Source organism: Gekko japonicus, unplaced genomic scaffold (genome assembly GCF_001447785.1).
Source record: "Gekko japonicus isolate JY-2015 unplaced genomic scaffold, Gekko_japonicus_V1.1 scaffold245, whole genome shotgun sequence".
Lineage (NCBI taxonomy): Eukaryota > Metazoa > Chordata > Lepidosauria > Squamata > Gekkonidae > Gekko > Gekko japonicus.
The window spans coordinates 836,865-852,856 of NW_015167537.1; the positions used below are offsets into that span (position 1 = coordinate 836,865).

The 15,992-nt window shown below is 41.3% G+C and overlaps 1 protein-coding gene across 2 annotated transcripts in view; it reads right to left on the reverse strand.

Moving 5' to 3' along the window:
- Window positions 1-9,633: 9,633 nt before the first annotated feature.
- Window positions 9,634-15,992, reverse strand: part of GRAMD3 (GRAM domain containing 3) — a 58,111-nt gene continuing 51,752 nt past the window's right edge. Inside the window, exons 13-14 of one of the 2 annotated variants that reach the window (XM_015413531.1) lie at window positions 15,800-15,893; window positions 9,634-10,873 (exon numbers count right to left, since the gene is read on the reverse strand). In XM_015413531.1, coding sequence (XP_015269017.1) covers window positions 10,868-10,873; window positions 15,800-15,893 — 100 coding nt within the window. In that variant the 3' untranslated portion in view covers window positions 9,634-10,867. Of the gene's footprint in view, window positions 11,343-15,799; window positions 15,894-15,992 lie in introns of both variants that reach the window. The other variant, XM_015413530.1, reaches the window with a different exon arrangement.

A 15,992-nucleotide genomic window follows, 5' to 3' on the forward strand; every position in this document is an offset into this window, starting at 1 on the left:
TTTTAATAGTTTGATTTGTTTCATTTCTGATGATAGCCTCTGTTTACAGTTTTGTGGTGCTGACTTTAGAGTATCGGCTTGGTTACTGATTTTATGCTGCTGCTCTATTATACTGTTTTATTATCATTTATTCCTTACATGTATTGTTTGAATGTTTGTAAATTGTAAGCCACCTTATGAATCTTTAGCTGAGAGTGCAGGGTAAAAATGTTTAAAATAAATAGTATGTCTGGAATGTTACCAACAACCACATTTATTGCTGTGAAGAAATGCATTTTGGGGTGGAGGTCTGAACTGAGTAAAACCTTCACCAGAAATTTTTCAAAGCATATATTCTGTATGTTTTTACATTTAATATTCTTGTTAACATTGTTATCTGTGTTAATGTCATCCTTCTAGACTCATGTTTTTATTATAGATAAAAAATAAAAAATTCTAGTTAAAAAAAAGTTTTTCTCTCTGGGCAGAGAACAGACAGGAAGAGGGAAGTCAGTTCAATGGCTTTCCAGCCTGACCTCAGCTACCTCTTAAGAAATGCTAATAGGTCTAGCAAGAGACAGTGGGATGGTCCAGTTCCCGTCCCTCCCAAGCAGGGAACAGAGATTTGGAGGAATTACGACTAAAAAGACCAGGTGCTGGGTAGCGGAAGACACAGAGGCAAGACCTCAGAACATGGAAGGGAGCTGGGTGTCCTGACCCTACCAGTGGGAATCCCTACCAAGGTCAGGTGGTAGCGGTGGTTGAACAGAGAGAGACCCATTTCTGCAAGTGCCCTTACCCCACTGCCAGTCCTCACAATCATTCGGGGCAAGTGATTGCTTCCCCACATGATTCTTTGCGGTCATCATATGATCTGCATGTAACTTCCCCTTGCCCCACAGCAGCTTAGAGGGAACTATGGTCCTGACCCTACCAGTGGGCAATCCCTACCAAGGTCAGGTGGTAGTGGTGGTTGAACAGAGAGAGGCCATTTCTGCAAGTGCCCTTACCCCACCGTCAGTCCTCACAATCATTCGGGGCAAGTGATTGCTTCCCCACATGATTCTCTGCGGTCATCATTTGATCTGCATGTAACTTCCACTTGCCCCACAGAATCCAAATCCTGGTCTTGCCAGAAGTTTTCTTTGCCGCAGTTGTGAATGTGCAGCTTCTGAGTGTGGAATTCTGCCATTTGCGCCCAACATACCGGCAACACGGCCATTGGTAGTTATTCATCAAAGTACCTTTTTTTTCCAAAGCCCACTGCTCCACCCTTCCCTAGAATTCTCCTCCCACATCTCCCACATCTCCCCCTTTCCACAGCCTTTTTTTAAAAGGAGCCATGGCTCCTTCCTTTTCCACCCCCCTTTTTAAAAAGTTTTGCATTTATGCGTTAGTATGATGGCACAGCAGATTGATTGCAATATGTCCCAAAGTGGACATCTTGCACTGAACTACTTGCAAAATCCAGCCCTTCCCTTCTCAACAGCCGAGCATAATTCTCCCTAGCAGCATCATTTCTCACCCCCCCTTTTAAAAAAAGGTTTTGCATCGCTGCGTTATTACGTTTGCGCAGCAGAGTGATCTCGATGTGTCCAAAAGCGGATTTAACGACTGATGACATATTTCTGTTCCATTATCGCCAGTTCACTAGAAAACACTCCTGGCACCGAGTTACAAAATTTTACATTGTGCTTTGTTTTTTTAAATTTGAGTAAAACCAAGATGAAAATTACACCTGTGAATGTGCAGTGAGATGCTTTTCCATTCCTGGAGATCTTCCATCTTTTCTGTTTGGAAGCTATTAAAAGCAAAGTAAAGGAAGCACACTGTGGGAGCATAGGGGAAAAAGGCATGGTGCAAAATGGAGAATCCTGGTGGGGATCAATGGTTTTTAAAATTTAAATCATATCACTGTGGGAGGTTGAGTAGCCAATAGTAACATTGTCCTTTCACACATGATGTCAATGTTCTTTGGATTCTCTCATGGTGTTGTCCTTTCACACATGTCAATGTTCTTTGGATTCTCTCATGGTGTTTTTTCAATGTTGCTAGGCTACGTGGTGGTGTTAAAACACAATCACACATGCGCATTAAAAAAGAGAGACCCGGGGGCAGGACAAAAAGGAATGATGGGAAGGGGGAGTAGAAACAACCAAGAGGCTATGCAGAACTTCAGATGTGGGGCAGGAGATAACGAGCTACAAAGCTAAAGAATTAATGTGGAGCTCGTGCAACAGACCTGGAACAAGAGAACATGCAGGTAACTAGAAGCAGGCTCCTAATGCAGAAACAGTCAAGAGAGAAAAGCCCCTCCAGGTGATGGGAAAATCCAGGAGGACAGGGTGGAACAGGGCCTGCAGGCCAAAGCAGAACTGTTCCACTACAATTACAGTGATATATTTTTTAAAAAATCCAACAGTATGCTTGTTGATATGTTGATATATAAAATTTTAAACTTTTCCAGGCACATGTATAATTTTGAGACAAACATGTGAGCACTTATCAAAAGGGGTCATTATATTAAATATTATTTCAGAAGATCATTCCAGTTCACTCGCATGATCATACTTCTAGGATAAAACTCTTCCAGAAATGGCACTTAAAATATTTATGTGGGGAGAGATTCAGGGAAGTTCAAAATGCCTGCTTGGATATATTCAATGTTAAATTGCAAAACCAAAATAAACTATGTATTTAAAGACTATTTTTATCATTATTCCCCCCTCCCTGCCCATTAAACTACAGCAATCTTATCCTCAAAGAGCTGGCAAAAGTATCATAGCATTGGACTGAATTACCTCTAATACAGGTTTGGATCTGTGTGTTCTTAGCCCATGGACCATCTTCAGCAACTGGGTTGGACAAGATGCTGCTGATGCAGTAGAGATGGTGAAGAATGATTTCATCATCACCACCACTGCTCCATAGTTCTGCAAATGGGCTCTATGGCATCTTCTATCTACATCAGAGCGAGTTTTTGGCCAACAGTGCCCAACCCATTTTTTTCACATGCTTCATCTTCCCTAATTCTCCCATAAACCATGGTGATTTGAGGTGGGAGAGAGTAATCTTGTCACTAGCTCTGGTTCAGTGGTTCAGTGAATTCTTAGTGCTTGTGTCTAAGATTGTGTGCACTTATGGCTTTTCTTCAGATTGTTTCTATATACTTGGCATAATAGTCTATGCTGTTGTGCCAATGCAGATGTAACAGTAATTAGTTTTTTCTGAAACTGACTGAGAGCTTCTGGAAAATGCTAGCTTGAAGGAACAGGGGAGGAACATTTGATAGTTAAGCAGTTGGACAGTGTTATGTTTATACCAAACTTTTCTCAAATAGCGGCATTTATGGCCCATTCTAAATGCTTCCTTTTTTGCTTATCCAGTATATTCTAGGATTTATTGGTCTATTGATCAAATAGAGTCTTTTAACAGAATAGTGGGGCTATTGTAAAGGTTGTGTTAAATTAGAATGCAGATTTTTTCCCCAGGTCTAGGCAGTTGCTACAATAAAATGCTAATTAGCTTAGTGATGGGACACACAGTAGGGATGAATAAATGTAAAATTGCATGCTAAAATGGTGGAGGGGGAGACACACTGAGTTTTTGGAGGAAAGGCTGAAGCTCAGGGTGGTTTATATTCTTTCATTTTAGCCTCACAACCATCTTGTAAGGTAGGCTACACTGAGAGAGTAGCCCAAGGTGACTTGATGTCAAAGTGGGGATTTGAACCTAGGACTTCCAGATCCTAGTCTAACAATTTAACTTGTATATTTCACCAAAGCAATGATGAAAAGTCAGGATGCATTATTTAGTCAAATCAGTGCTATCCTATTTAGAAGAAGCAGCAGCAGAGGTCATTTCCGGGGGGGAACGCGGGGAAACGCAGTTCCCCCGGGTGAGGTACCGGGGGCGGGGCACATGACGAAGCCCCGCCCCCAGCTTCCGACCGCCCCGCTTCCGGCCCTCATTCAGCCAGGAGGAGGCAGAAGAGGGAGGGTAAGTTGCTTCCTCCCTGCCTCTCCCCACCCCTGCCTGCCTCATGGGGCTCGGCAGTGGAGCTGCAAGGCCGGCGGTGGCGGCCGGGACCATTGGGGGCGGGGTGTGTGGCCTTATGACACATTTCCGGTGATGTCAGGGGGTGTGGCCTTATGACACTTCCGGTGATGTCAGGGGGTGTGGCATATGCTAATGAGTTATGCTAATGAGTTCCCCTAGCTCTTTTTCTACGAAATGACCCCTGAGAAGAAGAGATTGGATTTATACCCCACCCTTCACTTGGAGTCTCAGAGCGGCTTATAGACACAACAGACACCCTGTGAGGTAGGTGGGGCTGAGAGATCTCTGACAGAAACTGCTCTTTTCAGGAACAACTCTGACCGAACTATCCAAGGTCATCCAGCAGCTGCAAGTGGAGAAGTGGCGAATCAAACCCGGTTCTCCCAGCTTACACCAAACTGGCTCCCAGTTAGACTTCATAAATTCCTTCCATTCCTTGCCTATTACCTCTGTGCCACAGTTCATAGGTAGGTCACAGAAATTCATATGGGGAAAAGTAATGTAATATGAATTATTTGTGGCAAACAAGTGTGCTTATGCTGGTGGTGTACTAGGATGTCTGTGACATTATGCTGGTACAGAAGATGTATGTATACATTGAATCCCACACATTTATTTCAAGTAATAGTGAAGTTTATATTTAATCTTTCATTTTGATATAAGAAAGAACCCTCATCAATATAGCTAATTCTCAACATGGCTAAGTCTGATGATATTTGAATCCAGAGACTGGAGGCATGAACAGCTGAAAATGTCCCAGGTTTGCAGATAAATCCAAAATTAAAAATACATTTATAGGACGGGTGAAAACCCCTCAAACTAATAGAAGCGGCACATGTAGCTTTAAAAAACAAATGCCCTCAGTGGCCATTGCTAGGCAACCACAACAGTACTGCCAGGTTCAAGCCTTGGTATTTATCAGGAGAAGGTGGCAAAGGGGGCAAAGCCCTTTCTAGGGCTGTTTTAGACATGGGAGGACTCCTTAGGGCTAGGCCTGGCAGCAACTACAGGCTGATTTGCAGGATTCACACAGGCCCAGCAATGTTTAACAGCAGCCATCCCATGAAGGCCAGTGTTGCTTAATGGTTAGATTTTCAGACCCTGGGAGACCCAGGTTTGAATCACCATTCAGAGAAGAATGATATAAGTTGTTTCAGGTCCCCAGGGCAGAGAAAGGTCAGTATAAATAAGTATAATTGAAAATAGGTGGCAGATATAAAGGTGGTTGGTAAGTGGGTTGGAAGAAGGAAGCAGGGAAAGTTCGGGATATGTGGGTTTCCAGGAGGGAAAGAAGACATAGTGTGGGAAGGGGGATTTGGAAAAAAACTAGGTGCCTCCACAAGTCTTGGTGGGGTTTTCCACTGTACAACTGGGTCATAGTTTTCCTGGGTAGAAGGTTCCAAGGGGAGGGAAGAAAGGAAAGCTTAAAGAGACCAGGGGCAAATAAAACTAGGTTGGGTGCTGTATGGCAAAGAGAGAATGAAGCAGGAAAAGGGGTAAGCTATGGGGCTTTCAGGAAAGGAAAAGACAAAATAGTGGGGGAGGGGAAAATGGGGTCCCTGAGTTGTATGATATATACTTGCAATGAACATACAGGATAGAGTCAATTTTTAATTATCACTTGGCTGCACATTCAAATTATTGCCTTCCAATTTCCTTCTAAGCATTGGCAAAATGCCTTCTCAATGGAAAATTACCTAATCTAATCCTATTATTTAAAAGTCCAGGACCTTGCAGCTGCCTTCATGTTCTTGACCTACATTTGTGTTATCTACATTGAAACAAGATAAGCAAATTTGTTTATGAAGAACTTACTGGATTCAATATTGAAAAAAAAGATGTTTAAAATATAATTTTGCTTCTTCACTGCAGCAGCGATTTAGTTTATGATTAGCCAGTCCAGGAAACCTTTATAGCTGGGTAATAAATGAGTACTAAACTTGAGAAGAAAGCTGTAATAAAAGGGTACTTCTGTGTGTGGTTGTATGGACACTAGCAGACAAAGATTTATCTGATGAAGTAAACTGTAATGAAAGATCATGTTGCAGTATATTAGCCTTTGAGGTACTCCAGAACTTTGCCACCATAGATTAACATGACTAGTTCTCTGAAACATATGGAGACTAGATTTATTTTATGATCAGGGTAATATATCTTTATCTAATTTGAAATTCACAACAAGGTCTGAAGGTAGCTAAGAGTAAAAGACATTCCCTCCTGGACTTGCAATAATGTGGGCAAGGAGAGTTTCAGACATTCTAAAATGAAGACACTTCTTTTTTGATGGGAATTTGTATGTATTCTTAAGCATACTTGCTTGGTAATCAATAGAATTAATCTAAACTGTGACACCAAGGGTTTTTTTTTTTTTTTTAAAGAACCTGCTTAAAGTCGTAGAGGGATTTGAATTTAGGTCCCCTAAAACCAAATTCTATATACCGGTCCATGTTGACTCCAGTATTAAGGACAAACTGGCAATTCATATGGAAAATTGTTGCCTTATGGATTGCAGTTCTTAGCAATACAAAATATGCAATACCATTTACTCTAATTTTGTTGTTGTCGTCACTGAATACACCTACAGCTTTAATTTTAAGGTTAGAGACAAACCCATCATTGGCATTTGAATTTCACTGGTAAGAAATGAGTTATGTAATATGTTTGGGGTAACAAAGGTGAATCCTATTGTCCATGAATATGGTGAAAAGGGAATAAATAGTTCCAGAGGTGGTAGTAGGCGTCCATGAGAAAACAGGGAAGTGTTACTACCGAAGTTGTAACATTTGGAAATGTCTCAGGAAGAATTTACTTGTTTATAATGATTTAATTTGAATCAAATTAATCCAACATATCTCTTATAGTTAGCAAATACATTCAGTGTGGATGGAGCCACTTGTTGACCTTCCAGCCTCAGCTGAACAATGGCTCACAGTTAACACTTACCAGGTCATCCATGGCAGGCAACCGCCCACCCCTGCTGCTCCAACCCCCACCATTGCTCAGTGAAGCAGTGGAAATATGGAGGATTCCTAGAGCATCATATGATACTGTGACATCATTTCTATGTAATTACCTGAAAGAGACATCATGGCATTGCACATCATAATTTCCCTGGTCTCTGCCTACCAAATCCTCTTGCCTCACCAGTTATTCCACCTGGCAACCCTACTCACAGTGAACTCAATGCACACAAATCCCTGTTCTCATCAAATTTAGACTCAGTTTAGAATCACAAAAAGCCATGGTTTAATTAAAGTGGCTGAATCCTAGGTCCTGGGTCCCCAGACACAAAGGCATAAAACCAGTTTATGCTGAGGCAAGCCAGGATCTGAGTGATCTGCACACTGAAGCCTGGTTTCGTAAGTTACCCATGGTTAAAATAACCACACTTTCACACTATGTCTGAGCCAAGCCATTCTCTTATCTACAACTATACAGTTTGAGATATATAAAATTTAATATGAGAATCAGACCTGAGAAGGCAAGACTCTGCTGGTTCTCTTGAGTCACTTTGGTTCATTTTATTCCTTTGAAGTTGGCACTCAGTCCTGTTGTGCTACAGTGATACTGCTCAAAGCAGCTTATGCTTACAGAGTTAATGGGTTTCCTACTCAAGATTTATGTCCTGCTCTAATATCATTTTGTGTGAAGGAAATTATATAAGAAGAAGAAGAGATTGGATTTATACCCTGCCCTTCACTACCCAAGGGAGTCTCAGAGCGGCTTACAAACTCCTTTCCCTCCCCACAGCATACACCCTGTGAGGTAGGTGGGGCTGAGAGAGCTCTGACAGAAACTGCTCTTTTTCAAGAACAGCTGTGCCAGAACTATGGCTTGCCCAAGGTCATCCAGCAGGTGCAAGTGGATGAGTGGGGAATCAAACCCGGTTTTCCCAGATTAGAGTCCACGCACTTAACCACCAAACTGGCTTAACATGTGACAGCTGTGATTGCCCACATTTTTTGGCATTGTGTGAATTAGTTCCATTCTCTTTGTTAAAAGCTTTGGGATCAGGGTTTTTTTTTAATCTTAAGAACTGAATGTTGAAATCTTTATTTTTTTAAAATAAATGTTGAAATCTTTATTTTTTTCCCAAAGGGTTGTGACCAGGTTTTAAAAAGGCATAAAAGCAATCTGATAAATTTAAGGACTTTACAGTTAAGAACTTAAAGAGCTAACAATTATACTTAATAAAGTACAGTACCAAATCACTGGCCAACAATAACAACAGAACTCTACTCAGTTCCTTTATTAAAGCAAATTGTGAAACTGGACGGATATACTCCTATGTTGAACTAGGACTAACATTAAATTTAAAAATTCCACATAGTATTCCACATCCTATTACCTAGCAAAATTCCACATCAGTCTTTTGTCTAAATTCTTTAGTTCATGTTTTGTTCAGTATCTAGCACACCTATAAAATTAAATAGGGTAATGATAGAGAGGAAGTGTGCAGTTCTTACTGTTACACAACATTCTTACATAACCACTGTTTGATCTTGTTTGGACTTACCTTTCTTGGAATTTTCCCATGTAGAACAAAGGGCATGAACAACTCCCAAACCTTCCAGATTGTTCAAGAATGACAAAAGCATACAGTAGAAATTACCATGGCTAGACAAAGCACACAGTAGAGATTCCCATGGCTAGAAGAACAGAGGCAAACTTGCATCAGGTGGTTTTTCAGAGAAGCATCTACAAATTCTGGTGGCAACAAAGTTGACTGATTTGCATGGCCCACTTTATTTACATACAAAACACCTATTATGTGAAGCATCTGGTTACATGAAGGTATTATGTCTCCTGCAATCAAGGCTCCTCCTCCCTTTGTGCAGTAATGTAACCAAACTCTGGCCCAGGTAGGCTTGACTTACTCCCCAGTAGCTTGCATGAAAATGAAGAAAAAAACTTTAATGAAGAAATTCAAGAAAAGTTTTTAAAATATTTATCCTAATGGCAGCACTGCTGGTTGTTACAGCTGAAGCATGATGTTCTAGAGCTTACACAGAGTATCTTCAGGAAACAAGGGTGGTGGAGGAAAGGGGATAAGCAGGGAATGTTCTCTCTCTACTATAGTCTATAATATAAGCATTGCTGGCCATAACCTCCTGACCTTCCCAACCAATCACAGGACTCGCTCCACAGAACTTTTCAGGGTGACAGTAAGTTCCCCCTCCCTTGCCAGATCCTCAGCTGGACTGTGTGAGCTAGTTAACAGGCTCTCGAGATGACCTTGGTGAGTAACCCTCCATTGGGGTGGGGTGGCTGACACCTGCAAGAAGTCAGAGTTCCAGAAGTTAAGAATTTTAGCTGGCATTGTCCTCTAGGATGGCTTTTTTCTTGACAACTGTCACCTTCACATTTCTGTTTTGTTTATTGTTAGTGTAATACAGTACAGAATTAGTTTCAAAAACAGACACATTTAAAAGCATATACACACTGCACTTTTTCAAGCAATTTATTTAAAAAACAAATAAGTTACATTTCACAGAAATGGTAAGTTATATCACTAACATGTAAACAGAACACTGTCATGTCAGATCTAAGGAATTGTAAATAATTTCTCATCAAGATGAGCTAACCTATCTGGCAAACAAGAATTAGATCACCAGCATGTGCTTTGGTAAGGCACTGTGGGAAAGGATTGGATCCTATACTAGCATGAAAGGAGTCTTTCACAGTTGTTTTTGCCATTTCCCTCACTTCACTAAAAGGTGTTCCTAATGGCCAGACCGTGGGATGTGGCATTAGGAATCTGCAGTTAGAAGGGAGAATTTTGTGTTTTTCTCCTCCTGCTCTTCTCATATGAACCATGGAGATCATGCTAAGAGTGGGAAGAGGTGATTTCTGTTCATTCCCTCTTCTACTTCCAGTTCCACATGCTACATATCAGAGAATTTCCAATGGTCCCCCAGTCCTAAGGAGTAGCTTTGCAGGAAGCTCAGAGAGCTGCAGTGGGGAAGGAGGTAACAAAACTCACTTCCACAAACTTGTTCAGTTCAAGGTAGTATATAATCCAATCCACAAATATGTATCAGAAGATGAGTTGTTGATATTCTTAAAACATCATTGAGCTACTGGTTTCTGCTACATAATTTGTTTAGAATCTGCACCACTCCCAATAGAGTGACCAAAAATTACACAATTAAAATTGCAATGAAAAACTGATATAAGTTGCAAACCCCAAAGACACGTACCTAAATTTAAATAAACTTTGTAGGGTACTAAACTCATTTAAATCAAAGTACAATCGAACATATGAAGCTACCTTATAGACCATCGGTCCATCAAGGTCAGCGTTGTCTACTCAGACTAGCAGCAGTTCTTTAGGGTTTCAGGTTTAGGTCTTTCAAATCCGCTGTCACCTGATCCTTTGAACTGGAAATTCTGGGATTGAAACTGAGACATTGGACATGCATATCAGATGTTCTACCAATGAGTCATGATCACCACCACACTTAAGTAGCTTGTGAATTGTCAGCCTTTGAGCAATCCACAGACCATTCACTTTCCTGTCTACATTATGGTAAAAGTTTTTCAACTACAATTTGTTTACTATAGAAATCAGTTTAACTAAAAAAACTTGTGGAGGTAATATTTTAATGTTCTGTTCTTTAAAAGCTGAAGTTTTTTGTGGCATGGAGATTTTTAGGAAAAAAGTCAAAATGTTTCCTTTACAGAAGTCTAGAGTGCAGAACTGGGCTACTTGGCAACTGAGTATGGAGTTTCAGGAACATGATCCAAAGGAAACAGAGATCATTCAGTTGCTTGCAGAGTAAAGTCCAGTGGGCCCAGCTGGTTGTATCTTAGACATATGCCCAAATATCTACATCTGAGTAGGAAAGGAAATAAAACAAATGGATGTGTGCCATCAAAGATAAGCATCTGAAAGTCACCCAGCTTTTCAGCAAATTATACATCAAAGGCCAAGCACTGTTCATAGTCGCACCATTTTAAGACAGAAAATCACACACAATTTAAATGGAATTATGTAGATTTAGCAATATAGCAAAGTGCCAAATGCAGTCTTGTCAGTTATTCACATCATTATAGATAACAGAAAGGCTTCCTTTGAATAGACACACTTTATTGCACAGATACAAACTCTCATTGCTGAGTACAAGAGCAGCAAACAATAAAACTCTGGCTTTGGATTCAGTGGAATGACACCCACTCTGGCCTGCAGAGCTTCATGTCATATTTGGAATTGCTTATCAGGAGCACAATGAGGTATGAAGTAGCCCCAAGGGACTGGCAATTCATCTACTATCTTCAAGAAGTCTCTGTAAATTTCTCTGTATCTTTAAAAAGAAAAAGACAAAAATGAAAGGATTTGGAAAAAAGAAATTGCTATCACAATACAAGTGCTTCTACAATATACAAACAGCCCAGTTCCATGGTTTATCTGAGCTGGAGCATTTCCGTGGGACCAAGCCTTATTAAATCTGTTTTAAGAGACTTTGGATTAAGTTGCACAAATCTGTATTCATCATAAACTCCATGTGCTGTTAATTCTATTGCAACTGTTTGTACATGCAAGAAGTCTTCCTCTTGCACTGACAAATGCTCTCTATGGACTTGTCAGATCCTTCACGTGGCGGCAGCAGCAATTCTCCCAGTTTACAAATTTAGTGCTAAATTCTGCCCGGCACCAATCTCCCCAGAAATCACCTGTGAGAAATTATCACTCTGCTACCATTTTTCTGGATTTCCTCTCCTCAACACATGTTGTATGGCTTTTCAACCATAACATTCCCACAGCATCACTTAGGTAGTTGATGGGAAAAGTGAAAAATTCACTTCTGTCTTTATGCTTATGCTACTGAAAATTCACACACACCCCAATTTCTTTATGCATATGTTCCCAAGAATTGGTTGGAATAGCTTTGTATATAAGGAAAAATAATGTGTGAACAAGAGCAAGCTTACTGAAAACCACCCGAGATAAAGCAAAATAAAGAATTTTGCCTGCCTTTTCCCCAAGATCTTGAAGCCTCTCCATAAGGTGGACTAGGGGTGTGCATTCAGTAAAGCCGAACCAAAAAACCCAGAAAAAAATCCTTTTTGGCATTTTCCAGGTATTCGGCATACTGAATCAGATTCCCTGATCTGATTTGGCTGCTGAATACTGAACCCCCCCAAAAAAAATATTTGGGGTTTTGTCGGCTTTTTTCGGCATTGCCAAATATGGGCTCTGGGAGGCTTTAAACTTTAAAAGGCTCCACTTAGCTTCTTTTTCCTGCCATTTTTGTCTCTTTCCTGCCATTTTTGTCTCTTTCCTGCCATTTTTGTCTCTTTCCTGCCCTTTTATACTGCAGAGATCCTCAGATTGACCTGAGTCCTGTTGGGTTTGAGCACTGACTGCCACAGTGGCACTGGTTCTGGTGGGCACGTTGCACTGGTTCTGGATGCCCCTAGAATTGGACCCCCTGGTCCAATCTTTTCAAAACTTGGGGGTTATTTGGGGGAGAGGCTCCAGCAGCTACAGCACAAATGTGGTGCCTCTACCTCAAACCCCCTCCCCCCCATCCCACTGAATACTTGTTAGAAGATTTTTGCCATTAACTACAATGGCCCCATAGGTTATAATGGAGCCAAATATTTTTGGGTACCAGTACAATACCAGTATTGGTATTCGGGTATTTTCGAGAATACTAAGCATTTTTTCCTTTATTATACCTGAATCCCCCCAAAATGATTTTTTCCCCCTACACACCCCAAAGGTGCACTTGGCTGAGGATATTTCTGCTGCCTGTACTACGGAACACACAGCAGAGGAGCGGCCAGTCTGTTCTAGAATTACAGAAGTGTGAAGAGAACTATGCAAACAGGAAGAACAATGCAGAAACTAAATGGTTGCTATCACAAGTTCTTCCTTTAAGTAATAAGTGTCCTAGTACTAAAACTGCATGCATGGTTTGCATCATGAGCTACTGAGCAATTCCAAAAAACTACAACTGAGCATGCAGAAAAGAGGTTCTATGGCTGCTTCATTGAAACATCAAACTCTGTGTGGATCCTAAACAAACCTATATTTAGTTTGCCATTTTGTGGGATCAGAATGGACAAAATTGACACTGGAGAGAAAGAAGTTGGAATGGCTAAGCTGTTAGTTCGGTCATGACAACAGTATTTTGAAAACCCAGGTCACACTGTTTGGGTGTAGGTAATGGCTTCTGTTTCCCAGAATAAATGAACAGAAATGAGCACTAGGATGTTACTACAGGAGTTGTTTGCTTAGCTTTATTATTTCTCCTTTAAGTAAAGTGATTTTTTAAAAAAAAGTTTTTTATTTGACTGATATTTCACCCTCCCCCACGAGCAGGCTCAGGGCGGTCACAACAGCCATATCACAACACTGTCACAAGAAGCAATGTCATAATAACAATGTTAAAACATATAATTTAAAACCAGATTAAGACCAATTCAAATAAAATGGCAGACCAATTCGTGGGAATCCAGAGGACCTCCTGTATGGGCACAACTAGGTGATCAATGTGCATCCAACTTGCTGGAGGGTGCTGTGCAGATCTCTATAGCACCGAGGGGGCCATTGAGTAAGGCAGTATGAGCAGGGGAGGCCAAAATGGTTGGACATCCGTCCCCTCAACCGAAGGCCTGGTGGAACAGCTCCATTTTACAGACCCTGCAGAATTGTAATAAATCCCTCAGGGCCCTGATCTCAAGTGGGAGTGTGTTCCACTAGGCTGGGGGTCATAGGCATGTTGGTTCCTAGCCGCATAGGGCTTTGAAGGTTAAGACCAAAACCTTGAAATGGATCTGGTACTCAAATTGCAGCCAGTGCAATTGGTGCAACACTGGATGAATGAGCGCCCACACAGACGTCAAAGTCAGCAAGTGTGCCCCCACATTTTGCACCAGCTGCAGTTTCTGTGTCAGATTCAAGGGCAGACCTGCATACAGCAAGTTACAGTAATCCAGTCTGGAAGTGACTATTGCATGGATCACTGTAGCTAAGTCCCGTGAGGAGAGATAGGTACCAGTGGCCTGAGCAGCCGAAAATGATAAAAGTCTGATCTGGCAACATTGGTGACCTGGGCCTCCCTGGAAAGTAAGGTATCCAGAATCACCCCTAGGCTTTTCACCCTCGGCTCTTGCGTCAACAGCACCCCATCAAGGGATGGAAGATGAAAACTAACTTCATAATAAGCTGGCCCAGGACTGTAGGATGGAGAGGGAAAATAGTAGATATATATTTTTCATGCCTCTCCTCAGGCTGTGCTAAATGTAACTGTGGAGTACTTCTGATACAGACTGCTTTATTAGCACATGAAGCAAAAACAAAATCTAAAAACGTGCAAACACCAAAAATTTACATACATATTCAAATAATATGTGTGTCAGCACTTTAACTGTTTCTGTTCTTTCAGGCATTACAATTGAGCTAGACAGTCTCAGTCAGAATGTGGGGAAGGAAGTAAAAACAATCTCAGATAAGGGTAAGAAATAAGGCAGATTGTGTGTGTGTGTGGCGGGCAACCTTTCAGTCACAATTACTGTTTTTCAGGGAGGATATGAATTTAGCCTAGTGGACATGAGCTCCCTGCCTAGTTTTAGCCTTCATTTAATCTCTCTGGTAGGGGTTAGCAATACATTTATTTCTGCAGTTAGCAAATGAACCAGAACAGATGCCATCTGCAGGGAGCAGACGACTAGACAAACAGCGCTTTTAATAACAAACAGCAGTAGGCAAGCCCTGTCGGCTAGAATTTCAAGACTGTTTGGGACAAAGAGTGAATGATTAAGAAGATTCCCTCCCTATAAGGCTTTGTCTGTCACATGAAACTATAACAACTGTATCATGCACTGGGAAAAGCTTCGATATAGTATGTCTCAACTGTCCCCAAAGGCTCAATCTCACAGGGAATGGTAGCAGGTAAAGCGATCACTTCAAGTTTCCCCACAACCACATCTGTTAAAAGAACTGGAAGCTATGGCTCTGTTGGCATAGCTCATATGCTATGATTCCCTATGCATTGTCATTCATGGAGATAATCCGGGCGCTCTGCATGGGGATATTCAGTAATGAATGAGCTAGTACTGAGAATGTAGAAGCTTTTTTCAAAAGCGATTCATCGTGGAGTTTTTAGAGTTGAGGCTCTGGCTTGGGAAATGCTAACAAGGAAAGTTAGGTGACTACTTTGGAATGTGTATGCATACAGATGCTCCATTAGGGCTCTGCTGTTTGTTGTTGAATGAAGCTGCCTTACATTAAATTAGGCTGTTTATTGCTTTAGCTCAGCTTTGTCTAATCTAAGTGGTGCTGACTCTCCAGGTTTCGGGCAGAGAAAGGTCTTTTTCAAAATCTGAGATCCTGTTAACTGTAGATGCCAGAGATTGAACCTAGAACCATGCAAAGCAAGTAGGTTTCCAGCTCTGGATTGGGGAATACCTGGAGATTTTGGGGGTGGAGCCTGAGAAGGATGAGGTTTGGGGAGGGGAGAGACTTCAGTGGGGTACAGTGTCATGGAGTCTACCTTCCACAGCAGCCATTTTCTCCAGGTGAACTGATCTCTGTTGCCCAGAGATCAGTTGTAATAGCAGATCTCCAGCTACCACTTGGACACTGGTAACCCTAACAGCAAGTATCTGGCTACTACTCAGCCAGAGCACCGTAAGACCACCTTCATAAACATTAATTTCACCTTCTAATCCTTAATACTGTAATCCTATGCGGAGTGGCACAGCCTACCTCGTTTTTTAGACAGAGATAGGAAATTACTGAACTGTAACACACCTTTTCCAATTTGATAAGATTAGCCATTAGCTCCTCACAGAGACCAGCCACATTAAGATGCAGATGAGATTCCAAGTCTTCTTGCATTGGATGTCTGAAATGAAGAATGTGGGTGGGGAAAGGGAGAAAGAGGACAATTGTAAGATAAACAAATAGATCATTGAAGATGAGCTGGACAGACAAGGAACCAGAA